At 46.2% G+C, this 24404-nt stretch overlaps 1 protein-coding gene across 1 annotated transcript; it reads left to right on the forward strand.

Moving 5' to 3' along the window:
• Nucleotides 1-1317: 1317 nt before the first annotated feature.
• Nucleotides 1318-23641, forward strand: TMCO1 (transmembrane and coiled-coil domains 1; the record flags this gene model as incomplete). The annotated part of the gene is made up of 6 exons (XM_048497802.1): nucleotides 1318-1399; nucleotides 4355-4414; nucleotides 5802-5848; nucleotides 7643-7710; nucleotides 12880-13024; nucleotides 23012-23641. Coding segments are annotated over 6 exons (501 nt in total), but the record flags the coding sequence as incomplete, so codon positions are not given.
• Between the last annotated feature and the right edge of the window lie 763 nt (nucleotides 23642-24404).

Raw genomic sequence — 24404 nt, forward strand, 5'->3', positions numbered from 1 at the left:
CTTGGGAAACTGACATATTTATCAATTGGGGGAGCGGACCAGATTATTTGGTGGTCTTTGTCTAGATCAGACCTGGGCATTATACGGCCTGGGGGCCACATCCGGCCCGTTGGATGACCCTGACTGGCCCCCCTGCCTTGCTGGGGAGCGAGAAATACATAGAAGCGGTTTGCCTTGGCGCATTCTCGCAGGCTTCGCGCCTCCTTCCCAATGACCTCCACGTATTTTCATGATGACGCTTATGCGGCCCCATAGAAAAAATAATTGCCTACCCCTGGTCTGAATTATTATTTTTTGCAGTTTGCTAGAGGGTAAAAGAATTGCATGAACTACTGGGCAAGGCAATGGCATCGTCTGCCTAGTGAACGTAATATGACGTTACCGCGTGGGTCATTAATGATCCGATGCTTGCACGTTTACCTTTAAGCATGACTGTGATGCACCTGCCCAGTATGAGCTCTGCAGTTTGCTAGCCAGTCAGCTGATAGGCAGTGACTTGAAGCTTTTTTTCCATTGGAGAACTTTTGAACATTATCGCCAAAAGAAGGAAGTGAACTCCAAACAACACGTTGATGGGTATGTGGCAACACATTGGGGATGGTCTATAGCAGTGGTTCTCAACCTGGGGGTCGGGACCCTTTTGCTGGTCGAACAACCCTTTCACAGGGGTCACCTAAGACTCTCTGCATCAGTGTTCTCCATCTGTAAAATGGATAAATGTTAGGGTTGGGGGTTACCACAACATGAGGAACTGTACTAAAGGGTCACAGCATTAGGAAGGTTGAGAACCACTGGTCTATAGGGATTGTTTGATGGTGGTGTTGATCTCTCTTTGAACTGAACAGGAATTTTTGGTTGAGTGGACTTGATAGTATATACCAGGTGAGTGGTGGAGTTTGCATCTTCTTGCAAAAAAGGACTCCATTCTCTCACAGCACAAGGTTTATGTTAACGCTGGGCTGATAAAACAAGGCACAGCATATTTGTTATTATTTCTTTCTTGTGCTAGGGTATAGAGAAAGTAAAGAGAAATCAGGAAACTATTTCTTATTTGGGGAAATTAAGCGGCATGACTCTCTTCTGCAATTCATGATCTGTCAACATAAACAAAGACCAGTTTTTTTTTCACTTTTTGGAACATTTTTTATTTATTTATTTATTTATTTATTCTTTACATTTTTATTCCGCCCCATCCCCTAGGGGCTCTGCAGTGGTCTCAGCAGTGGTCTCAGCAGTGAGGCACAAATTCAAACATAATGGAGTTAATCTGGTGGTACATAGTGCAATATCAATGCATACTGACGTGCGCTGTTTGTTTCAGGCATAACATGGGTGCTGGTGTATAGAACAGACAAGTACAAGAGGCTGAAAGCGGAGGTGGAAAAGCAGAGTAAAAAACGTAAGAGCTGCTTCAGAATCCGTATCGACCTTAAAACTTACCCTGTCCCAAAACCACTCATGCTCTGGGCTGTGCACCTTCACCAACTTTTTAAAATACTTGCATTTATTTGATGTTCACTGGCTGGTCTTGAAGCAGCAGATGCAGTAGCTATACATGGAGGTGGAAGGAATCTACTCAGTGGTGACTGGTGATTTCCCCTTGAGTCATCCTTTGTAAGGCCGGACGAGAGGATCCTGCTGTAACTAAGAATAGTTTCAGGAGGAATCAAATTTTGACAGGATGGCTGAGGCCGCGAGAATTTGTTTCCATAAGTAATTGCTTAATCCAGTCCCGTTGAGAGAAAGGCAGATTAGAAATGACATAAACAAGTTATACAGGAAGAGGCTGTCTCTCCTCTTCTTTCCCCCAACCATATCTGTAGCACGACCGGGCAAGCATGCAACATGAAGATGTCCTAGTATCTTCAGTCACCACCACATGGGTAAATGAGAACTCTCTTCTGCATAGCAAATCATTTTAAAGCATGCTTGCTGGTTTATCGTTGTGAAAATAAATTACACAGCTTCTGATTGCTGACCTTTTTTCCTGTTGGAAGGAGAAGAGTTTGGATTTATACCCCACCTCTCTCTCCTGTAAGGAAGCTTAAGGCAGTTTACAAACTCCTTTCCCTTTCTCCCCCCACACCAGATACCTTCTGTGTGTTGGGTGGGGTTGAAAGAGTTTTCAATGAACTGTGACAAAGCCCAAGGTCACCCAGCAGGAATGTAGGAGTGGGGAAACAAATCTGGTTCACCAGATAAGTGGTGGAGGAGTGGGGGATCAAACCTGGTTCTCCAGATTAGAGTTCACCTTCTCTTAACTACTACACCACTCTGGCTCTCCAGCTTTAACTTATGCTTGGTGAACTTACACTGCTACTACAGTGTTAAATGTGTCACTCTCAGATGTTAACGTTGTACACCAGTCTTTACTGGTGTTGGGAAAAAAGCAACTTTGGAATTGTGGAATCTTTTTATAAGAATGTCCGTCATTTTTTGCCTTAACTGTTTCTTATGTCTGTTATGTGTTCACTAAATCCAGTCACTTTATCAGCTCCTTTCTTTTGCCTCAATTTTGCTGGCTCCCCTCCACTCCCCCGGGGCGAGTAGGGAGCCATGTTTCTGTGGCTTTTCTGTGCACTGCATTGTGCAGCCTTCATAGTGTATCACCTGTCAATGTGGGTGAAAATGAGACTGGAAAATATCTGGAGAAAGCACTGCTGTGACCAAAAGTGTTTTTGTGCGAGCCATGCCTGGTCTTTGACCTCTTGAAGAAAGCTTGATCAGTTCATGCTAGCCTTGCCTGATCCTTGTTTACGTAGCTCAGTGGTGGCGAACCTATGGCACGGGTGCCAGAGGTGGCACTCAGAGCCCTCTCTGTGGGCATGCACAAACAGAGTGCCCCCCCACATCTAGGCTGGCCTGGGCCGCTGGGCTCGATTATTAGCATTAAACCTAAGACCTAGTTTTGGGGAAGCAGTGTAGATAACCCTGTTAAGCGCTGCTAAACCCCACTGATTTTCATGCGAAGAACTAAAAGTGATCCTGTTCCTGGGAGTAAGCTCGGTTGCTGGCAATGGGGCTTGCTTCTGAGTAAACCCTCCTAGGGTCGTGATTCACCCGTTGGTTGCACGGTTGCTTCAAAGCAGAGCCACCGACTACCACCAAGCTTACTCCCGAGTAACGCACGCCTCAGAACCAACCGTTCTTTCTAAACTAAAACCTCGGTATTCAGGTTAAATTGCCATGTTGGTACTTTGCGATAAATAAGTGGGTTTTGTGTTGCAATCTGGGCACTCGGTCTCGAAAAGGTTCGCCATCACTGACGTAGCTGGAATTGTGAGCACAGACCCATAGGGGGAGTGGCTGAAGAAAAGGGAGGAGGAGCAGTTTGGATTTATAACCCCCCTTTCTCTCCTGTGAGAGACTTACAATCTCCTTTCCCTTCTCCCCCACAACAAACACCCTGTGAGGGTGGTGGGGCTGAGAGAGCTCCGAAAAGCTGTGACTAGCCCAAGGTCACCCAACTGGCGTGCATTGGAGTGCACAGGCTAATCTAGTTCCCCAGATAACCCTCCACAGCTCAAGTGGCAGAGCAGGGAATCAAACCCAGTTCTCCAGGTTAGAGTGTACCTGCTCTTAACCACTACACCACTGAAAGCTTGCGGGTTTTTTTAGTAGTAACAGCAACAATTGTATTATAGATTCAGCTACAGAATAAAGCAGCTATTTTTCACTCTTTGGCCTCCATTGTCGAGTCTGCCATCAAGATTGATATGCGATTAGGTTTCTTTCCTCTGGCAGCTCTAACTGATCATTGTTGCATTGCAAAACTGTGACATATCAGGCTGCAAACTCTGTATAGAAATAGCAAACTTGCTCTTGAAGCAATATATGGCAGGGGTAGGAACCTGCGGCTCTCTAGGAATTCAATTCCATCCCCAGCCAGGGTGGGAACCTGCGGCTCTCAGATGTTCAGGAACTTCAGTTCCCATCAGCCCTACCAGCGTGATTGGCCATGCTGACAGTAAATTGCTGAATTCGAACATCTGGAAAACTTCGGTTCAAACTACCGTGCATGCAGGCTGATGGTGTTGGCTACTCCCTGTCCCTAGATGGGCAGATATTATCCCTTGACTTTAGCACTGAACCCATTCCATGAGAAATGTTTTGTACGCTTTGGAAGCTTATCAGGAATCCAGCAAGGATCCAGGTTGTGACTTCCAGCTGGGATGCCCTCCTACAAAACAGGACTTGTTAAAGCCTATGCAGACATTCTGGATTGTTAAAAATGGGTGTCTGCCAAACGTTCTGCTTATTTATTAATTGCTTGAGCTCTGAGAAGAAAAAGGAAGAGAAAGCGGCAGCTGTTTTCTGTTTTCAAAGAACTCACGGTGGTGTCTGATCTTTTCAGTGGAAAAAAAGAAGGAAACCATAACTGAATCAGCTGGCCGGCAGCAGAAGAAGAAAATAGGTAACGTGGGGGGGCTGAGATGTGTGTGTGGTCACGTGCACAGCTTTGTGGGGAGTGCTTCTTGTTTTTAATATATAGGCAGAGTTTGTATATGAGTGGTTTTAGGTTGGCTTTTGTATTGCAGGGGATAGTCTGTATCTTTAAAGAATAGGGGGGCTTGCAGTTAGCATGTATTACATTCGTAGTTGAAACAGCTGCTGAGATATGATTGAAATCTATAAAATTATGCATGGGGTAGAAAATGTTGACACAGAGAAATTTCTCTCTTTCTCACAATACTAGAACCAGGGGGCATCCATTGAAAATGCTGGGGGGAAGAATTAGGACTAATAAAAGGAAACACTTCTTCACGCAACACGTGATTGGTGTTTGGAATATGTTGCCACAGGAGGTGGTGATGGCCACTAACCTGGATAGCTTTAAAAGGGGCTTGGACAGATTTATGGAGGAGAAGTCAATCTATGGGCCTGATAAGCTTGATCCTCCTTGATCTGGGATTACCAAATGCCTTGTCCAGCACTAGACTAGCAGGTGCTCAGGAGCAGCTTGGCAACATGAAGGCCATGATGCTTTCACTTATCCTGCATAGGAAGCTCCCAAAGGCATCTGGTGGGCCACTGTAGGTGTGCCAAGTATGCTGAGACCCCTAGATGAACTCTGCTCTGATCCAAGCAGGACTTTGCATTGTTCTTATGCATTGCCCATAGAGATGCATTGTTGCATTGCATAGAGAGAAAAATGGAAGAGACTTTGTCAAATATTATTTGCAGCCTAGCTGAACTGATGGTTGGTAGAGACAATAGGAGGATATTTGTCCTCTGTTCTTACCTCTGTGTTCCAGGCCCCAGCTACAAGGAATTCCATCCTAAAAATCCTTGCAAACAAACTGGGTACCCTGACCTGTTGCAAGTGTAAATTCCTGCTTTGAAGTTTTGCGCAAGGTGTCGCATGCTGTATTTGGCTGTCTAAAAATGATCTTTTGTTTTTACTGAAGTAGGCTTCTGGAATCAAGAACATAGCTTTCAGAATTCAATATGTTTATGCAAGTTATGTTACTTGCAGGATTTAGTCTGGGAACTCATTTGGACTCCCTTAGGGCAGAACTGCCTATGCTGAAGGAGCCCTTCGGGGATCGGGCGGTATACAAATTAAATAAATAATAAAATAATAATAATAATAATGTGGGAAGCAAAGAAAAGGGTGTCTTAATTCTCCCTGTCAACTCACCATCTTGTGACCTCGGCATGTTTGGGCCGAATGCCATCCTCTGAGATGCCGTTGTTATGTCTGGGTGGCACTGCGGTGGCTGTGTTTCAGTGGAACCTGCAGCAGAATAAGTTCCTGACTTTGCAACACGTGGTAACCTGTTCTCCCCACTGCTTTTCAGAGAGGCAAGAAGAAAAACTGAAGAACAACAACAGGGATCTGTCAATGGTGAGGAGAAGGGCAAATTTGGGCGGTTCGCACGCAAGAGCCATCAGGGCGCATGGAAATTTCACACAGGCAGGAAGTGATTGTGACAACAAGCACGCAGAATTGGAATGAAGGGGGCGCCCAGTTTACATAGAGCCTCGTTCCCCCTCTAGCTTCTGCTGACTAACTGGTGGACCTTCTGTGTTTCACTTCTTATTTTTTGTGGCAGTTGACTTTGTTCTGTCTACTTCTCCTGCCCTTCACACAAAGGTCTTTGCCATGGTCTATACGTTTAACTTGCCTGTTCCTTCTCCTCTGCACGAAGGTACAGGAAATTCACTTCAGAAGACACTTTCTGCTCTGCTGTTGTGAATTCTGCTGTGGGAGGAAGCGTTACTAAGAGGCAGGGCGCCATTCCCAGTTGCTTTCGCCCATTCTCTGCATGTTCTTTGGAGGGCCAACAAGAGCCCTACTAAGGCCCCTTCCGCACATGCAGAATTATGCACTTTCAATTCATTTTCAATGCTCTTTGCAGCTGGAATAGCAAAATCCACTTGCAAACAACTGTGGAAGTGGATTGAAAGTGCATTATTTGGCATGTGCGGAAGGGGCCCTTGACAGGCCAAAAATAGTTCAGAGGGACTGGACTTTCCAAGTGGTGATTGGGGAAGAAGAAGAGTTTGGATTTATATCCCCCCTTTTTCTCCTGCAGGAGACTCAAAGGGGCTTACAATCTCCTTGCCCTTCCCCCCTCACAACAAACACCCTGTGAGATAGCTCTGAGAAGCTGTGACTAGCCCAAGGTCACCCAGCTGGCATATGTGGGAGTGCGCAGGCTAATCTGAATTCAGATAAGTTTTCCACAGCTCAGGCAGAGCTAGAATCAAACCAGTTCCTCCAGATGGGTGAATACTGACTCTCTTAACCTCCACTGCATGACTGCTGCTCCAGCTAGGCTAGGTTGATTTTGGAAGAAGCGCACTATCTTCCCGTGCTTTTCCCACCCCCAGCAGAGCCCCCCACACGTGCACAACTGTATGAGGAAAGTAGGTAGATTCTAAACTGGAGAAAGGGAGAGCTGCATGCACTTGTCTGACTTCCTTGGAGGAAACAGTAGAACAAAAATACGGTAGAAGAAGAATTTGGATTTATATCCCACCTTTCTCTGTTGCAAGGAGATCCAAGGTGGCTTGCAAACTCCCTTCCCTTCCTCTCCCCACAACGGGTACCTTGTGAAGTAGGTGGGGCTGAGGGAGTTTTGAGAGAACTGTGACTAATCCAAGGTCACCCAGCAGGCATCATGTGTAGGAGCGGGGAAACAAATCCAGTTCACCAGATAAGAGTCTGCTGCTCAGGTGGAGGAATGGGGAAATTGAACCCATTTTTCCAGATTAGAGTCCACTTCTCTTAATCATTACACCACACTGGTCCACAATGGTAGGTACAGAAGTCTTTGTGTGAGTGTTCCAAGGGCCAGCAGGCTGTTCTGGCTGTGCTGTCCTTAAAGAGCACGAAGACTTCATTCACTTCTCCAACCATGATTTCCGCATATAGATTATGTTTCATTGTTGAACCATGTTCAGTGGTAGCCATAGAAGTGACAGCATAGCTTAACCAAAGCACAATATCCCCTTCTGTCCACACATACTAAATTACCTTTTTTCCCAAAAGAATGCAGCGAATATAAATCCTAGTAGATTTGGCAGCAGGGATAGGAGGGGTAACAAGCTAGATCATTGCCTTCTTCCCTGTACCCAATTGCTACAAGTCCCCATTTGTCAAATGCTAATATTGGCCTTCTCTTCTTGGTTTCAGGTTCGGATGAAGTCCATGTTCGCAATTGGATTTTGTTTCACTGCTCTGATGGGAATGTTCAATTCCATGTAAGTGGCCCTCAACTCCATCTTTCCTTTTCAAACCCTTTAGACCAAAGTGTCTACATCAGTGTTTCCCAGCCTTTTCGACGTCGCGGTACCCTTGACCTCGCTCTTCATATCTCAGGGTACCCTTGAGGTTCATTTGAAATTTTTTTGCATTTTTTTTAGGGTTTTTTCCTTTTTTGGCCTGTAGGTGGGGGGAGTGGCAAGCAAGGGGAGGGGAGGGGAGGGGAAGCAGCATTGACAGCCGCGTTGTTTGTTTGCCTAAATTCGGCATGGATTTGGGGAGATTTAAAGGGAAATCCCCCCCCCCCCCCATCCACACCGAATTTAGGCAAATAAAACAATGCTGTTTTTCAGTGTTGTTTAAAGGAAGCCCATGAGGTTTCCAAACCCCCCTCCCCCCGCCCCTTCAAAATCCTTTTGATTCTGGGGGGGGGGGCGGGGCAGGCGGTAGCATTGTCAAGGTACCCCTGGGACTTGCTCATGGTACCCCGGGGTACCATGAACCCTGGTTGGGAATCCTGGTTGGGAATCACTGGTCTAAATGTTGCCTCTTTTCCCCCCACAGCTAGCAAAAGCCGTGTAAAAGATCTGTTTTGGTGCCAGGCATCATATCCAATCCAGTCCGTTTTTCCACAAGTGGGAAGAGAAAGAGGAGGCCTTTAGGGCACCATGAAGTGGGTCAGGGGTCCTGTCCAAACAATCAGACATGGGCCAAAGTAAGGAGGAGGGGAATCAAACAAAACTGCATGAACGAACTGACTTAATCCAGCATTCAGCTGGTGTATCTGTGCAACTTATGTATTGTCACAAAAGGTTCCTCCATGCTAAGCAAGAGGGGAAGGTACACACAAAAGTGAAAATGAAGAAAACTTGTACCCACAGGCTAACAATGAAGACTTCAAAAAATTAGTTCTCCCACTGGAGTAGCAATTTACTTTTAAGTAACCCAAATAAATTTATAATTTTACAAACAGTAACCAAATGTTTTGGAAAATTGTTTTCATTCTCCCATTGGAGTAATATATATAAACAAAAGCTAGAACGGCACGGCAAAATGTCCTTTCGAGGGGCATAAGAACAAACCAATTGCAGAGCGTTGTCCTCACTGATTGTAACCATTATTGTATTTGAAAAACCCTGACCTGCCTTTAACTTGGCATTGAAGTTTAAACTGAGGCCAAGTTGGTTGTTATCTAGAATCTGGCTAGCTGGTATATGTTACAGAACATTGAGAGACTTTGCCGGTATTTTCTGACAGCTTTTGTTTATATATATTACTCCAATGGGAGAATAACAATTTTCCAAAACATTTGGTCTCGATTATAACAAATATAGAACTATTAATTACTTAAAACAAATTACTACTCCAATGGAAGAACTAATTACAAGTCTTCAATGATATGTGGGTATGAACCTCTTCGACCACTTGTCACAAAAGGTAGCATAAGATGTGTGGGACTCGGTGGAAGACCGCAGCTAACTATTCCCATCAGAACAATTACATGGGGCAGGTGCAGTCTTTTAATTTGAGGAAGCAGCCTTCGTGATCTTTTGTTCATCCCTGTGTTGTGCTCACCCTAAGTTGACTATGGTAACATCAACTCCGACCTCAGCACACATCTCTTGACTTTAAGCATCAGCCGGCGTTCTTTGAAAGTAACCTTCGTTTCTTTTTCTCAGCTGGACTTTTGAAGCACGTTCTTGGGCTGAATGCTGGTGAAATCTTGGCATGAAATAAATCGGGTGGGAACATCCTGGCAAGGAGAGTTTGCCTGAGATAATGAGAGAAGAGAAGGGAACATTGGCCAGTGGTGGGGGGGAGAAAGCAGAAGGGAAAAGGACTGGTGTTTAAGGGGAACGGTTTATAGGTGTTTCCTGGTTGTAGTTTGCTAGTTGGAATTGGTGCTTAATTTCCAAAGCTGGGGCTGTAATCTGTGCGGGAGGCCTGCCTTGACATTGGAACCTGCGTCTTAATTCCCCACGTATAGAGAAAGAAGACTGCGGCCATCCTGTGGTAGGAGGAAAGCACTCTGTGTGTGCTCAGAAATATTTTATTCATACTTAAGAATTATGAGCCATGGATGCAGTGGCTGATGTTGAGCTAGTAATTTTTGTAACCTCAATGGTCATATCAGCTGGCACACCCTTCCCTCTTCAATTGCATTAGTGCCTTCACAGGGTGGGGGCGGTGGGAAGCTGAAGCTAGATTTGAAGCAGGGGACTTCCCGTTTTACAGTGCAGTTTCTTATGAGCCGCTCAAAGCACTTTCTAATGTCAGTTTTCAGTATCACCTTGGTTTTTTGAAAACTATTTGTGTTCGTTGGTGTGATACACCACGCAATCTTCGTCACTACTTTATCCCACTCTTCCTCCAAAGAGTTCAGGGCCACGCGTGTGGTTCTTTCTTCATTTTATCATCTCAACAACCCTGCCAGGTAGGCTAGGCTGAGTTTGACTGGCCTAAAATCACCCACTGAACTTTGTGGCTGAGTCGGAATTTGATCCTAGGCCCTGGTCTAACAACCACTACACTGGCTTTCGGTATTACCTTCCCGAAGGCAGACCCACCTTATGACTTGAAAAGAAGGCTAAGATAGAGACTGTAGTTCTAGAGACAAGTCCCAGGTTGTTTCAGTCGTTCACCATAACTTGTCTTCCTGTGAAGTGCAGTCTTCCCTGTGAGTGAAAACTGTTCCTGCTTTGAATCCACTTTGCACAGTTGTGGCATCGTTGATGACTCGATACCTGCATCTCTCTCTCTCTCTTTTTTTGTGCTGTCAAGTCACAGCTGACTTAGGGTGACCCCGCAGAATTTTCAAGGCAAGTGGTTCTCACAGGTGGCTTGCCACTGCATTACAAACCTGGTATTCCTTAGAGGTCTCCCATCCAAATAGTCCTGCTTACCTTCTGAGAACTGATGAAGATCAGGCCAGCCTAGAGTTCTCCAGGTCAGGGCTATTTCTCTCACTGAACACCATCAAATATGGATGCCTCACTGTTTCCATAGACCGTTCACATTCCTGCGTCCAGTTTACATCCCTGACAGTATCAAAGATGTCACACTGTGCCTTGTAATGCTTCCTGCTAACTTTTGCCCTTTTGGCTACAGTCAGAAGTGGAAGCAGGAACCATGTAAAATATTGCAATACCCAGGAGGGGACCGGGGAGGTGATCAAAGAGAGATAAACATCCGTTCCTAGCCAGTCTGCCAAAATACCTTTACTGCTGGCACTCGGTGGAAGCTCAGCTTCGTGTGTTTGCGTCTTCAGGAAGGAGTGCTTGTCTGAAGTTTACACTATTAAAAACACCTGCTAAGACTGAGTGGGATGAGAGAAAAGGCGTGCTTGAACTTTGCAGAACCATGCAATAGAACAGGCAGTTTTTGAACCTCTAGTTACCGCAGGCCCTGGTTTCAGCGGTCCGCATCTATTCCCAGAGTAACTTGCCATAGAAAATTATAAGAATGTTAGTTGACCGCTCCTGAACTTCCATTGTGTTCTTAAATGTTGCTTATAGTTGATTTATGGTTATATGTATTACATACATTGGTTTTGAATAGCTGATGGCTTTAAAATTGGATTAGACAGATTCATGGAGAAGAAGTCCATCACTGGCTACTACTGTGGTGGCGAACCTATGGCACTCCAGATGTTCATGGATTACAATTGGCCATGCTGACAGGGGCTGCTGGGAATTGTAGTCCATGAACATCTGGAGTGCCATAGGTTCGCCACCCCTGGGCTACTAGCTATAGTTGAGCGAAGGGAATCTCCATATGCAGAGGCAATAGGCTTCTGAAACCCAGTGCTAGGGGGTAAAATAAGGGGAAGACTTTGGACTCTATCCATGGTTTCCTGGTTGGATGGACAACCAGGAGAACTGATTGGCTGCTGTGAGAAGAAGAGGGGTTTGGATTTATATCCCCCCCTTCCTCTCCTGTAAGGAGACTCAAAGGAGCTTACAATCTCCTTTCCCTCCCCCCCCACCAACAACAAACACCCTGTGAGGCTGGTGCTGCTGAGAGAGCTCCGAAGAACTGTGACTAGCCCAAGGTCACCCAACTGGCATGTGTTGGAGTGCACAAGCTCATGTGGTTCACCAGATAGGTTTCCACAGCTCAAGTGGCAGGGCGGGGAATCAAACCCGACTCCCCAGATTACAGTGCCTGATGCTGTACTAGAGGGATCACTGGTGGTGAAGAAGAGGTTGAATTTATATCACCCCTTTCTCTCCTGTAGGAGACTCAAAGGGGCTTACAATCTCCTTTCCCTCCCCCCCAGCAAATACCCTGTGAGGTGGGTGGGGCTGAGAGAGCTCCGAAGAACTGTGACTAGCCCAAGGTCACCCAGCTGGCGTGGGAGTGCACAAGCTCATGTGGTTCACCAGATAAACCTTCACAGCTCAAGCGGCAGAGCGGGGAATCAAACCTGGTTCCTCCAGATTAGAATGCACCTGCTCTTAACCACTATGCCACTGCTGCTCTTAATCAGGGAAGGTTCTTCACATGACGTTCCTTAAATGGTCGCTCTAATAGTTAATGAAGTATCTCTTCCCTGCCCTGCTCTTATAAACCAAGAATTGCCATTTAAACCGACTGGCATCACCAGCACATCAAATGGGTGCAGCAGATTCTCAGTTTTCAATGAACTGTATAAATTGGCTGTGAGCCTGCTGTTCTCAAAATGCTCATTGCTAATGTTGCCTGTCTCATGGCTTCGACGGGTACTTTCACAGCCTTGTCCTTGGAATTTTTTCCCTCTCAGAATTTGTTTACTTCCTTCTTTGGAGGTTTTTAAACAGAGGCTGGATGAGCACATGTCGGGAGTGCTTTGATTGTGTGTTCCTGTGTTGCAGGGGGTTGGACGTGATGGCCCTTGTGGTCTCTTCCAACTCTATGATTCCTTAGGGACTCAGTTGACTTGCAGCATCTCTAAATTCAACCTGCCCAGTCCAGCAGGAAAGATGACTGCCGTGGGGGCCAAACTTCGGCGTGTCACTCCAGTCCCCCAAGGAGTTAGAGGTCAAGAAGCACTCTTTTGATTTCATGCTTTGGCTGAAATTGAATCCCCTCTGGGCAGTCAAAGGCTAAACATTTTACTGCTGCTACGGAGTCTGCTAGGGAGTTGGTTCCCCAAGTAACCCCAATGTGTTTCTGTTCGCCTTTCCCAGATTTGACGGCCGGGTGGTTGCCAAGCTCCCCTTCGTACCCTTGTCCTACATCCAGGGCTTGTCTCATCGTAATCTCCTGGGCGAGGATTACACCGACTGCTCCTTCATCTTCCTCTACATTCTGTGCACCATGTCTATTCGTCAGGTAAGTCCAGAGTCATGTGCAGCCAGTCCTCGAGCCTTTGCTTCTTCAGGCTGCCCACATTTTCCCTAGCTTCCTCCTAGAAGCTGCAGCTGCAGAGCTCCCCACTTCTTCCCTCCCCCCATCCCATATATGCAGAATACATCCGGCTCAGCAAACTCTGTGTGTGGAATCCCAGTGCTAGTAAATGACAAAACCAGCTTGCTTTAGTGTTCTGCTAGAATGAAGAAGAAGAAGAGTTTGGATTTATATCCCCCCTTTCTCTCCTGTAAGGAGACTCAAAGGGGCTTACAATCTCCTTTCCCTCCCCCCCCCACAACAAACACCCTGTGAGGTAGGTGGGGCTGAGAGAGCTCCCAAGAACTGTGACTAGCCCAAGGTCACCCAGCTCGCATGCGTTGGAGTGCACAAGCTAATCTGTGTCACCAGATAAACCTCCACAGCTTCTTACAAACACTTGTTACCTTATTCTTACCTTATTGTTGAAGGTTTTCACGGCCAGATTCAACTGGTTCTGGTGGGTTTTCCAGGCTGTGTGGCAAGCTCCACCAGACCACGGCCACACAGCCCGGAAAACCCACAACCCGGAAAACCACGGCCACTCACCAGAACCATCTGTTAACTTGTTGGATAACTCATAATGTCAGGCTGGCTTTAAAAAGGTAAAGGTGTATACCTTGTTACTGACTCACGGGGTGATGTCAGATCACAACATTTACTAGGCCAGGGGTAGGGAACCTGCGGCTCTCCAGATGTTCAGGAACTACAATTCCCATCAGCCCCTACCAGCATGGCCAATTGGCCATGCTGACAGAGGCTGATGGGAATTGTAGTTCCTGAACATCTGGAGAGCCGCAGGTTCCCTACCCCTGTACTAGGCAGACTGGGATTATGGGATTACTAGGCAGACTTGGATTACGGGCCTTTGCTTTCTCCAGTCATCTTCACTTTACTCCCAGCAAGACAGGTACTCATTTTACCGAACTCAGAAGGATGGAAGGCCGAGTCAACCTTGAGCTGGATACCTGAATTTACCTTCTACCAAGATCGAACTCGGGTTGTGAGCAGAGCTTTCACTGCAGTACTGCAGCTTACGGCTCTGAGCCACATGGCTCTCCAGACTGGCTTGTGGAACCGGAAATCAAATTTACTTCCTGCCCACCAGGATCAATAGTACTTTGGTAAAGCTGTTGCGATTTAGGGGTTGAGGTTTTGGACTAGACTTGGGAATCAAGTTCAGATCTCACTCACCCCATGGAAGCTTTAAAAGGGGCTTGGACAGATTTATGGAGGAGAAGTCGATCTATGGCTACCAATCTTGACCCTCCTTGATCTGAGATTGCAAATGCCTTAGCAGACCAGGTGCTCAGGAGCAGCAGCAGCAGCAGAAGGCCATTGCTTTCACCTCCTGCATGTGAGCTCCCAAAGGCACCTGGTGGGCCACTGCGAGTAGCAGAGAGCTGGACTAGATGGACTCTGGTCTGATCCAGCTGGCTTGTTCTTATGTTCTTAAGCTTGCTAGGTCAGTGTGACCTTGGACCAGTCACGCATTTTCAGCCCTGACCCTGGCTAGTATTTGGATGGAAGACCTCCAAGGAACACCAGGGTGTGACCCGAGGCTGGCAATGGCAAACCTGGGATTGACCCAAGGCTCTACCCTTGCCTTGAAAACCCGATGGGGTCACAATAAGTCAGCTGTGAAGGAGGAGGAGGAGTTTGAATTTATATCCCCCCTTTCTCTCCTGTAAGGAGACTTACAATCTCCTTTCTCTTGCCCCCCCAACAAACGCCCGGTGAGGTGGGTGGGGATGAGAGAGCTCCGAAGAACTGCGATAAACCCAAGGTCACCCAGCTGGTATGTATCGGAGTGCACAAGCTAATCTGGTTCCCCAGATAAGTCTCCACAGCTCAAGTGGCAGAGCGGGGAATCAAACCCAGTTCTCCAGAGTAGAGTGCACTTGTTCCTAACCACTATGCCACTGCGGCTCGCTGCCAGCAAAAAAGAAAACCCGACCCACTTTGCTGCTCTGTGTATTCTAGCCAGTGATGACAATGTGTGGTAGGAGTCTCGACACAAACTTATACGTCTTCCACCTCAATATTCTAATCACTTGACTCAGGAGGAAGACAATTTTTTTGTTGCGGCTATCGCTTGAACTCCTACAGACGAGGTTTTTGTGTTGTGTGAGGTCAGCTGTTGGTAATCTCATATTGAGCTCGGTTTATTGTGTGGGCCGTTTGTGCTGTAGCTCATTGCCTTTGGGACTCTCTGAAATTCTTCCTATTAGCATGCCAAGGAATTTCAAACCGCTCGTCGGAGGAAGGAAGACACATTCGAGTTAAATTTCTGGCACAGGTAGATTAGGAGAGGCTCTTTCAGGATGGATTTTTTTAAAAAAAGTTTGTTTAAATTATTAGTAGTCTTTTCCATTAGTCTGTCTTTAAAATAAAGATCTGAATCAAATGCAAGTGTAATGAATGATAATTCCAAATGCCGAGTAAATTTAGTCGTCCACTTCTCCCTCTTGCCTCTTTGCCTGTAAATTGTATATTACAGTAAAAGTTATGTTAATTGGCACCCACAGGGAATTGGGGTTGGCGGTGAATCCGATATGCTTCTGCTAGTTATCCTGTTGCCATTTAACCAAGATCTTACTCCATATAATTATGGCCAGATACTTGCTCCAACTATTTATTCCTGCGCAGAGAAGAGCTCTTGCCTTAGCAAGATTCAGTATTATGCCCTCAGCATTACTGAGTGGCAGATATAAGGGGATCGAAAAATCAAAAAGACTTTGTCGAAGGCTTTCACGGTCGGATTCAACTGGTTCTGGTGGGTTGTCCGGGCTGTGTGGCCGTGGTCTGGTGGATCTTGTTCCTAAAGTTTCACCTGCATCTGTGGCTGGCATCTTCAGAGGTGTATCACAGAGTAAAGTGTATCACAGAGTAAAGCCCCCCAGTTTCCTTCATTGGTAAAGTAATACCTTTATTAGCACAGGCACCGGTTGATACAACTCCATAACACTCAGATTTAAATTCCTAGGCTCTCCTATCCCATATCCTCGGGGCAGCATAGGACACTTAAGAATCTTCGTCACGTTACCTTGTGTAAGTGAGCATTTCTGAACTGAGCTAAAATTACATGAGGCTGGGTGTAATGCTGACAGCTGTCAGTCCATTTATTGTGGCCTTTTTCAGATCAGAGAGGATCAGGAGTGTTCTGCATAAGACTTGTCCTGGCGTTTGCTTTCGTTGGCAGGTTAACGGCAGGGTCGCACGTCTCTCTTCCTTCGAGAAAAGGAAGAGGTCAATCGGGTGCAGTTGGCTTGTGGGAAGCAATCTGTGGATGTGGCTGGGAAAACAGATGCAAGGCCTTTTAATGAATACTTTGAAAGAGCGTGGGGTGGCTGGCGACCAGCGAAAACACCTAGCAGGGCAAAGGGAGCAAAATAAAGATGGCTGTCCTTGAGAATGTTTGCAAAGAGAAGGCTTTGGGGAGGGGTGTTCGAAGCCTTGGCCCTCAGCGACCTTTGACAAACGAGCCCCGCTTCTTTGGCCTTGAATATTCTGAGGTAGAGGAAATGCTCTGAGCTTTGGCTGGGATTCCACTTGCCTCTGACCCAAGGCTGATGCGGCCTGAAATAATCTCCCCTACGGCGGAGCAACTTCCTCTGTGCCGTTTCCATCTCCCCTTCGCACGTCAGTCCCATCTTGGAGCTCTTCCTGTCTTCCTGTTGAGGGTGTGAAGTGCTGCACAGGAGCCCTGAAGTGGCTGGGAAAGTTGGCTTAACATCTGTACTGGGTGTGAAGATGCACATCCGCCCCCTGTTTTAATTTTTGTTTCTCTTCAACTCCCCCCCCCCGCCCCCCCCGGACATGCATCAGCCTGCTTGATTAAAAACAATTGGTCTCAGCGTGATCCCCTTTCTCTTCTTCTCTTAACAGCAGTGCCGTAGTGGTTAAGAGCAGGCACATTCTAATCTGGAGGAACCGGGTTTCATTCCCTGCTCTGCCACCTGAGCTGCGGAGGCTTATCTGGGGAATTCAGATTAGCCTGTGCACTCCCACACACGCCAGCTGGGTGACCTTGGGCTAGTCACAGCTTCTCGGAGCTCTCTCATCCCCACCGACCTCACAGGGTGTTTGTTGAGAGGGGGGAAGGAGATTGTAAGCCCCTTTGAATCTCCTGCAGGAGAGAAAGGGGGGTATAAATCCAAACTCTTCTTCTTAAATCTCTGCAGATCTTTAGAATCTTTCTTAAGCTGTCCTTCTCACCAAATGTTTACTTGGATGCATCTTTGCTTACTAAGGAACATGCAAAGACTGTTCCTAGTCCCTAAAAGGAGGACTCAGTTTTCATCAGATATGCTGCCAAGTAAAAGTGGTGTCATATTTTGTTTGTGTACAAGGTAAAGGTATATACAGCAAACTGAAGGGACTGGATGAACTATAGAGTTGGAACAGACATCAAGGGCCATCAAGTCCAACCCCCTGCCATGCAGGAACACACAATCAAAGCACTCCTGACATATGATCATCCAGCCTCTGTTTGAAAACCTCCACCACTCTCTGAGGCAGTGAATTCCACTGTCAAACAGCCCTGATAGTCAGAAAGTTCTTCCTAATGATTAGGTGGAATCTCTTTTCCTGCACCTTGAATCCATTACTCCGTGTCCTAGTCTCTGAGGCAGCAGAAAGCAAGCATGTTCCCTCTTCAACATGATATCCCTTCAAATATTTAAACATAGTTTTGTCCCGTCTTAGCCTTCGTTTCTCCAGACTAAACATCCCCAGCTCCCTAAGTCTCTCTTCGTAGGGCATGGATTCCAGACCTTTTACCATTTTGGTTGCCCTCCTCTGGATACGTTCCAGCTTGTCAATATCCTCCTCAAATTGCGGTGCCCAGAACGGAACACAACATTCCAGGTGAGGTCTGACCAGTGCAGAATAGAGAGGTACTATTACATCCCTTGATCTAAACACTATACTCCTATAGATTCATCCCAGAATTGCATTGGCTTCCTTGGCTGCCGCATCACACTGCTGACTTACGTTCAGCTTGTGGTCTGCTAAGATTCCCGGATCCCTTTCACATGTAGTATTGTCAGGCCAGGTGTCACCCATCCTATGTCTGTGCATTTCATTTTCTCTGCCGTGATCTTGAAAGAAGTTCTTTACAGCCATACCAGTCCAAAGGCAAGATCCCGCTTCCCGGTCCTAGTACAGTAAGACACCATTTTCAGATTGTTGCTTGTGGCTGTTCGTTGGGGTAAGATAGAGGCTGTAGATCACATGTTTGTTATTCTGTGATCAATGGACTACCCCCAGGGCTCTTTGGATTATTCCTAGGTGGTCTCTCTATTATCGGCAGATTTAAATTCAGCAATAACTGGATGAGTTGCAGAATAAGTGGCAATAGTGGTCTCCTTAAAATGAGTTTTATTTTGTTGATCATAAAAGAATTGTATAGGTTCACTTTAACCATGTGCTGATTTTTGGAGCTATGTAATTTATAGTTCTGTATGTGTAATGTTCTAGTGCTGTTTATTCTCTCACGCATTGGTTTAAGTTGAAGGTTTGTATAGCGTTGTAATGTTTTATCTTTTATTTATTGGTTTAGGCTCAAGACCCTTGGTCATATGAGCTTAATAAATAAAAGAAGCATGTAAACTTCCCTGTGTTCCCAGGGCATGGGCTGAGAAGACTCCAATGCGTATTGGCCACCTTTATTTTGCCTGGTAAACGGATTCAAATATAAATATAGCCATGATGACCTTGGTCAAAATTCAGTTGTAGTCAAGAGAGAATGAATTCAATGCAACATAACAAATGCCCTAGTGGGCTTCAACTACTAAACATAAGATAACATGCAGAAAAACAACCTGCGTGTAGTACACCAAACTAGAAATTATAACCAATGTGAATTCTACACAGTATAAGGTGGAAAACTGAACCTTGATTATAGGTGTATGCCAGACATTAGAAGGCTGGGCAGAGTAACGCGAATCAAGTGGCCGATGGCATTACTAAGGGAGAGGACCTTACTTAGCGAGGGCATTGTGGCAAGGATGCAGCCATAAGCCGGTCTTGAGCGAAGAAGCATGACATCTGTGTTGTTTAACAGAGCGCCACAACGCTGGTGCAGTCCTGCTGGAACTCTTTCAGATTTGTCTAGGGCTCAGCCTGGGAGAGGAGGGCCTATGTGACAGGGCAAGAATAATGTGGCAAAATCACCAATAGTAACCCCCTCTCGGCACACACAAATAATTAGTAACCTACTTCATGGGAACCTGTGAGGAACCTGCTGAATCCATCTCTGGGTCTGCCAGAAAAACAACTCTGGGTGTAGTACAGAAACTAAAAATTGAGTAAATTTTTGATTTGAGAAGTTGATACCATTCGGAGGCAAATAGGTCTGGGCGCGGATATATAGGTGTATGCCATGCTTAATTGGGGTACAAGTTTGCCTCCATGCACTTGTTGCAATTAGAGACGAAACCTCTTATAATTTCAAAGTATAACTCACAGTGCCTTTGCAATTGGGTGAGTACCCTCTTAAAATATTTATTTCTCAAATTTCTTAATCGCCCCACCCAAAACTGGCTCGGGGCAATTTACAGATCAGCAACAATGCAATAAAAAATGTCTCTGCCTCCGTAGACCCGTAAAATTGGAAACCCGAGTACACTCTGAAATTTACGGTATAATTAATTCAGTTGTAATTAAAACAGCCTAATTAAAAAATTAATAAATAGATAATAGTTTTGATAAAAACCACTATCAGATGGTAGACCAATAAATGATGGCAGTAATCACAATACACCTACAGAGGAGCAGCTTATACTCATGGGGAATAGATGGAAACAGCCGGGCCTTAACAGAATGCCTGGCAGAACAGCACAGTTTTGCAGTCCTGTGGAACGCCATAGGTGCCACAGGGCCTTGATGTCCTCAGGGAGGTTGTTCCACCAGGTAGGGGCCAAGGCTGAAAAGGCCCTCGCCCATGTTCAGATCAAGCAGACCTCACATGGTCCAGGGGTTACTAGGAATCCCTTTGCTCCTGATCTTATAAATGTACAAACCACCAGTGCAGTCGGGTACACCATCAAATAGTATGTTTGTGCAATCACTCCAAATGTGTATACAATTTTGCAGAAATAGCTTCATCAATGAGGTTAAATGCATGCAGGTCTGGCTTACTTCCTGGGGAAAATCCTCCCTGTATTTTGCCTCAACACTTATACCATGTAACGTGTTGTGATCTCAGCATCTTTCAGGAATGCACCCATATCTTGCTGTCCGGTGTGGTTTCTGTTTACAGCTTCCCTAAAGATTTCTTCATTCAGGGCTTGGCGTGTGAGTTTTGACGTCTCTGCTGATGAAGTAGTTCAAAAAGTATTTGTGTTTTGGGAGGAAAAAAAAGGCTGATCCACTTCCAAAAATGCTCATGCTGGTCTCAGCAGTGGCGTAGGAGGTTAAGAGCTAGTGTATCTAATCTGGAGGAACCGGTTTGATTCCCTGCTCTGCCGCCTGAGCTGTGGAGGCTTATCTGGGGAATTCAGATTAGCCTGTACACTCCCTCATACGCCAGCTGGGTAACCTTGGGCTAGTCACAGCTTCTCTGAGTACTCTCAGCCCCAACCACCTCACAGGGTGTTTGTTGTGATGGGGGAAGGGCAAGGAGATTGTCAGCCCCTTTGAGTCTCCTGCAGGAGAGAAAGGGGGGATATAAATCCAAACTCTTCATCTTCTTCATCTTCATCTTCATCATGTGGGATCCAAGTCCCTGCTCTTAAAGAGTTTGTAGCTTGGATTCACCAGATTCTTTCCTTAGGTGGCAAGATTTCCACCTGCAGACTACATTTCCCACTTCCTGCTGCAGCCCGGACTGTCTCACAATGCTCCTGGCCTCTGGGAGTAACATTTGAGAGGGGTGTTTTTGGGTCTGCATCAGCAGGGGGAAAGCAAGAAAGCCATCCTAGAAACGCTCTGAGGCATCCAAGTTCATCTTTATTTACAAATAGATCACAGCTGTACCAACCATAATGTCATGCTTTGTATTCTACCCTCCTATGTAGCTTTGCGCCGTCTACTGCAGGAGAGGCAGAGTTTAACAACGCAAATAGATCAGTGTGTTTCTTTCTGACATTCAGTTCAGCTGCTCTGTCAGCTCAAGCATCCATGGGACGATGCTTGGCACTGTGAAATGAATGTCACTAGAATGTTGTGGGTTTTCCAGGTTGTATGACCGTGTTCCAGTAGTATTTTCTCCTGACGTTTCGCCTTCATCTGCAGCTGGCATCTTCAGAGGATCTTCAGCCGCCGACGCAGGCGAAACATCAGGAGAAAATACTACTTGAACACGACCATACAACCCGGAGAACCCACAGCATCCTAGTGATTCCGGCCATGAAAGCCTTTGACAATACAATGAATGTAACTGTTTGTGCACCTGATGAAGTGGGTTCTGCTTAAGCTGACATCACAGTAAATTAGTCTTACTAGGTGGCACAGAACTCTTGGTCATTTTGACCACAACAGGCCAACAAGGCCAATCCCTCCCCCTGACACTGTTGTTCCTCCCGTGGAAAGGGAGTTGGGACTTAATTAAGCTGCAGGACTTCCCAACATAGACATATTTGAGACAGTGCCTTCCTGTTTCTCTTGCATACGCAACAGTCAATAATCATGCTGCCTTTTTGCTTCCTTCTTGCATAAATAAGCATGTTATATTTTTGCGTTCCTCTCAAACAGTTGCGGTAAGATGGTCAACCTTCCAGGCAGAACTTAATGATGTAGTACAGTGATGGCAAACCTTTTCGAGACCGAGTGCCCAAATTGCAACCCAAAACCCACTTATTTATCGCAAAGTGCCAACACGGCAATTTAACCTGAATACTCAGGTTTTAGTTTAGAAAAAATGGTTGGCTCTGAGGCGTGTGTTACTCGGGAGTAAGCTTGGTGGTAGTCGGTGGCTTTGATTTGAAGCAACCGTGCAACTCTTCCAACGGGTGAATCACAACCCTAGGAGGGTTTACTCAGAAGCAAGCCCCATTGCCAGCAACTGAGCTTACTCCCAGGTAAAGGATTGCGCTTTAGTTCTTTGCATGAAAACCAGTGGGGTTTAACAGCGATGAACAGGGTTACCTACACTGCTTCCCCAAAACTAGGTCTTAGGTTTAGTGCTAATAATCGAGCCCAGCGGCCCAGGCCAGCCTAGATTGGGGTGGGGGTGGGGGCTCTGTTTTCATGTGCCCACAGAGAGGGCTCTGAGTGCTACCACCGATGCCATAGGTTCGCCACCACTGGCGACAAGGATGATTGAGGGACTGGAGCACCTTCCCTCTGAGGAGAGGCTGCAGCGTTTGGGACTCTTTAGTTTGGAGAGGAGGCGGCTGAGCGGGGATATGATTGAAGTCTACAAAATTATGCATGGGGTAGAAAATGTTGACAGAGAGAAATTTTTCTCTCTTTCTCACAATACTAGAACCAGGGGGCATACATTGAAAATGCTGGGGGGAAGAATTAGAACTAATAAAAGGAAACACTTCTTCACGCAACGTGTGATTGGTGTTTGGAATATGCTGCCACAGGAGGCGGTGATGGCCACTAACCTGGATAGCTTTAAAAGGGGCTTGGACAGATTTATGGAGGAGAAGTCGATCTCTGGCTACCAATCTTGATCCTCCTTGATCTGAGATTGCAAATGCCTTAACAGTCCAGGTGCTCAGGAGCAGCAGCAGCAGAAGGCCATTGCTTTCACCTCCTGCACGTGAGCTCCCAAAGGCACCTGGTGGGCCACTGCGAGTAGCAGAGAGCTGGACTAGATGGACTCTGGTCTGATCCAGCAGGCTAGTTCTTATGTTCTTAGTATTTTTGATGTAGCAGTTATGTATCGAAGTGGCATTTACGTCGGGATCCCATTTCTCGTAAGTGTTTGGCCCTAGCTTGAATGCAGCGCTCACTTCTCATATGTCTGCTTCTTCTCAGAATATCCAGAAGCTGCTGGGCTTGGCTCCTTCCCGAGCTGCCACCAAGCAGGCCGGAGGATTCCTTGGCCCACCCCCTCAAGCTGGGAAGTTCTCCTGAAGCCTGAGAAACGATTCCTGTCGCATCTCATCCGTTGAAGAGAGGAGAAAAGAAAGATCCCGATAGCTTTGCGTTCGGTTCCGATTGTGCGGAAGACGTCGTAAACACCACACCTGGGTGGTTCCAGGTGACCACAACGTGTGTTTTAAAGACTGGGGGGAGGGCTGATCTCAGCACTTCCTGGTAAACTTTGGCAGAAATTTCGGAAGTGAGGTTTCCTGTTAGAAGAACCTGATTGCAATGCCCTCCTCAGGGTGAAAATTTTAAAAAAATGCATGTCGTCTGTTATGATGTAGGGCTGATCTGGCTGACTCTGCTGTGCTCTCCATTGAAAACGGTACTCTGAGTGGGACTGTTCTGTTTCCCAAGCAAATTAAAAATCAGGTGCCTTGCACTTGCCCAGAACTGAGTGTAAGACCCACAGACAAATACCGGTAAGTAACAGTTCAAAAACGGTTTAATAATATTGAAAGTTTAGGACTCCGACTCTTCCCATGAAGTCTGCCTAATAAAGGAATACTTGCGAAGCTGGAAATGTTTGGAGATGGTTTGTAGAATTTGCAGACACCAACTTTTTCCTTAACTGCTTCTAAGGAAGTCTGTGCTGTTTGCTGCTTCTTCTGAGTTCTCCCGGTGTCCTCTAACTGCTTCCTTGCAATTTTTGTTGGAACTGGATTACTTAAAGCATCATGGATCTTTTGCACCTTTAATGTCTGCGATATTGCTGTCTCCAGCCTTTCCCAGACACCTGAACTAAAACAAATTGTAAAGCAAGAACTGCTAACTAATAAAAATGCTATAGGGCTTTGCCTTTAGAGCAATTTTTGCTCCTTAAAGCTGTGAGGTGTACTCAGAAGTCTTCTTTTTGGGCAGCGTGCACAGAGTTAGATCATGGGGCTCACCCCCCCCCACACACTCTGTTCTAGGCTGGCCTGGGCACAATCCTTTACCTGGGAGTAAGCTTAGTTGCTGGCAATGGGGCTTGCTTCTGAGTAAACCCTCCTAGGTTCGTGATTCACTCATTCCCGAGGGAGTGTTGCGGTTGCTTCATGTCTTACTCCTGAGTAGCGATGAGCCTCGAACTGTCTTATTTTTCTAAATTAAAACCTCAGTATTCAGGTTAAATTGCCATGTTGGCACTTTGCGATAAATAAGTGGGTTTTGGGTTGCAATTTGGGCACTGGGTCTTGAAAAGGTTCGCCATCACTAGAGGGCTTCTTAAAGGGACAGGTTCCCTCCCACAGAATGCTGTACAAAAGGCAACTAAACCCATTCTAACTAAGGGTACCACTGA

The sequence above is a fragment of the Sphaerodactylus townsendi genome, linkage group LG05, assembly GCF_021028975.2.
Source record: "Sphaerodactylus townsendi isolate TG3544 linkage group LG05, MPM_Stown_v2.3, whole genome shotgun sequence".
Taxonomy (NCBI): domain Eukaryota; kingdom Metazoa; phylum Chordata; class Lepidosauria; order Squamata; family Sphaerodactylidae; genus Sphaerodactylus; species Sphaerodactylus townsendi.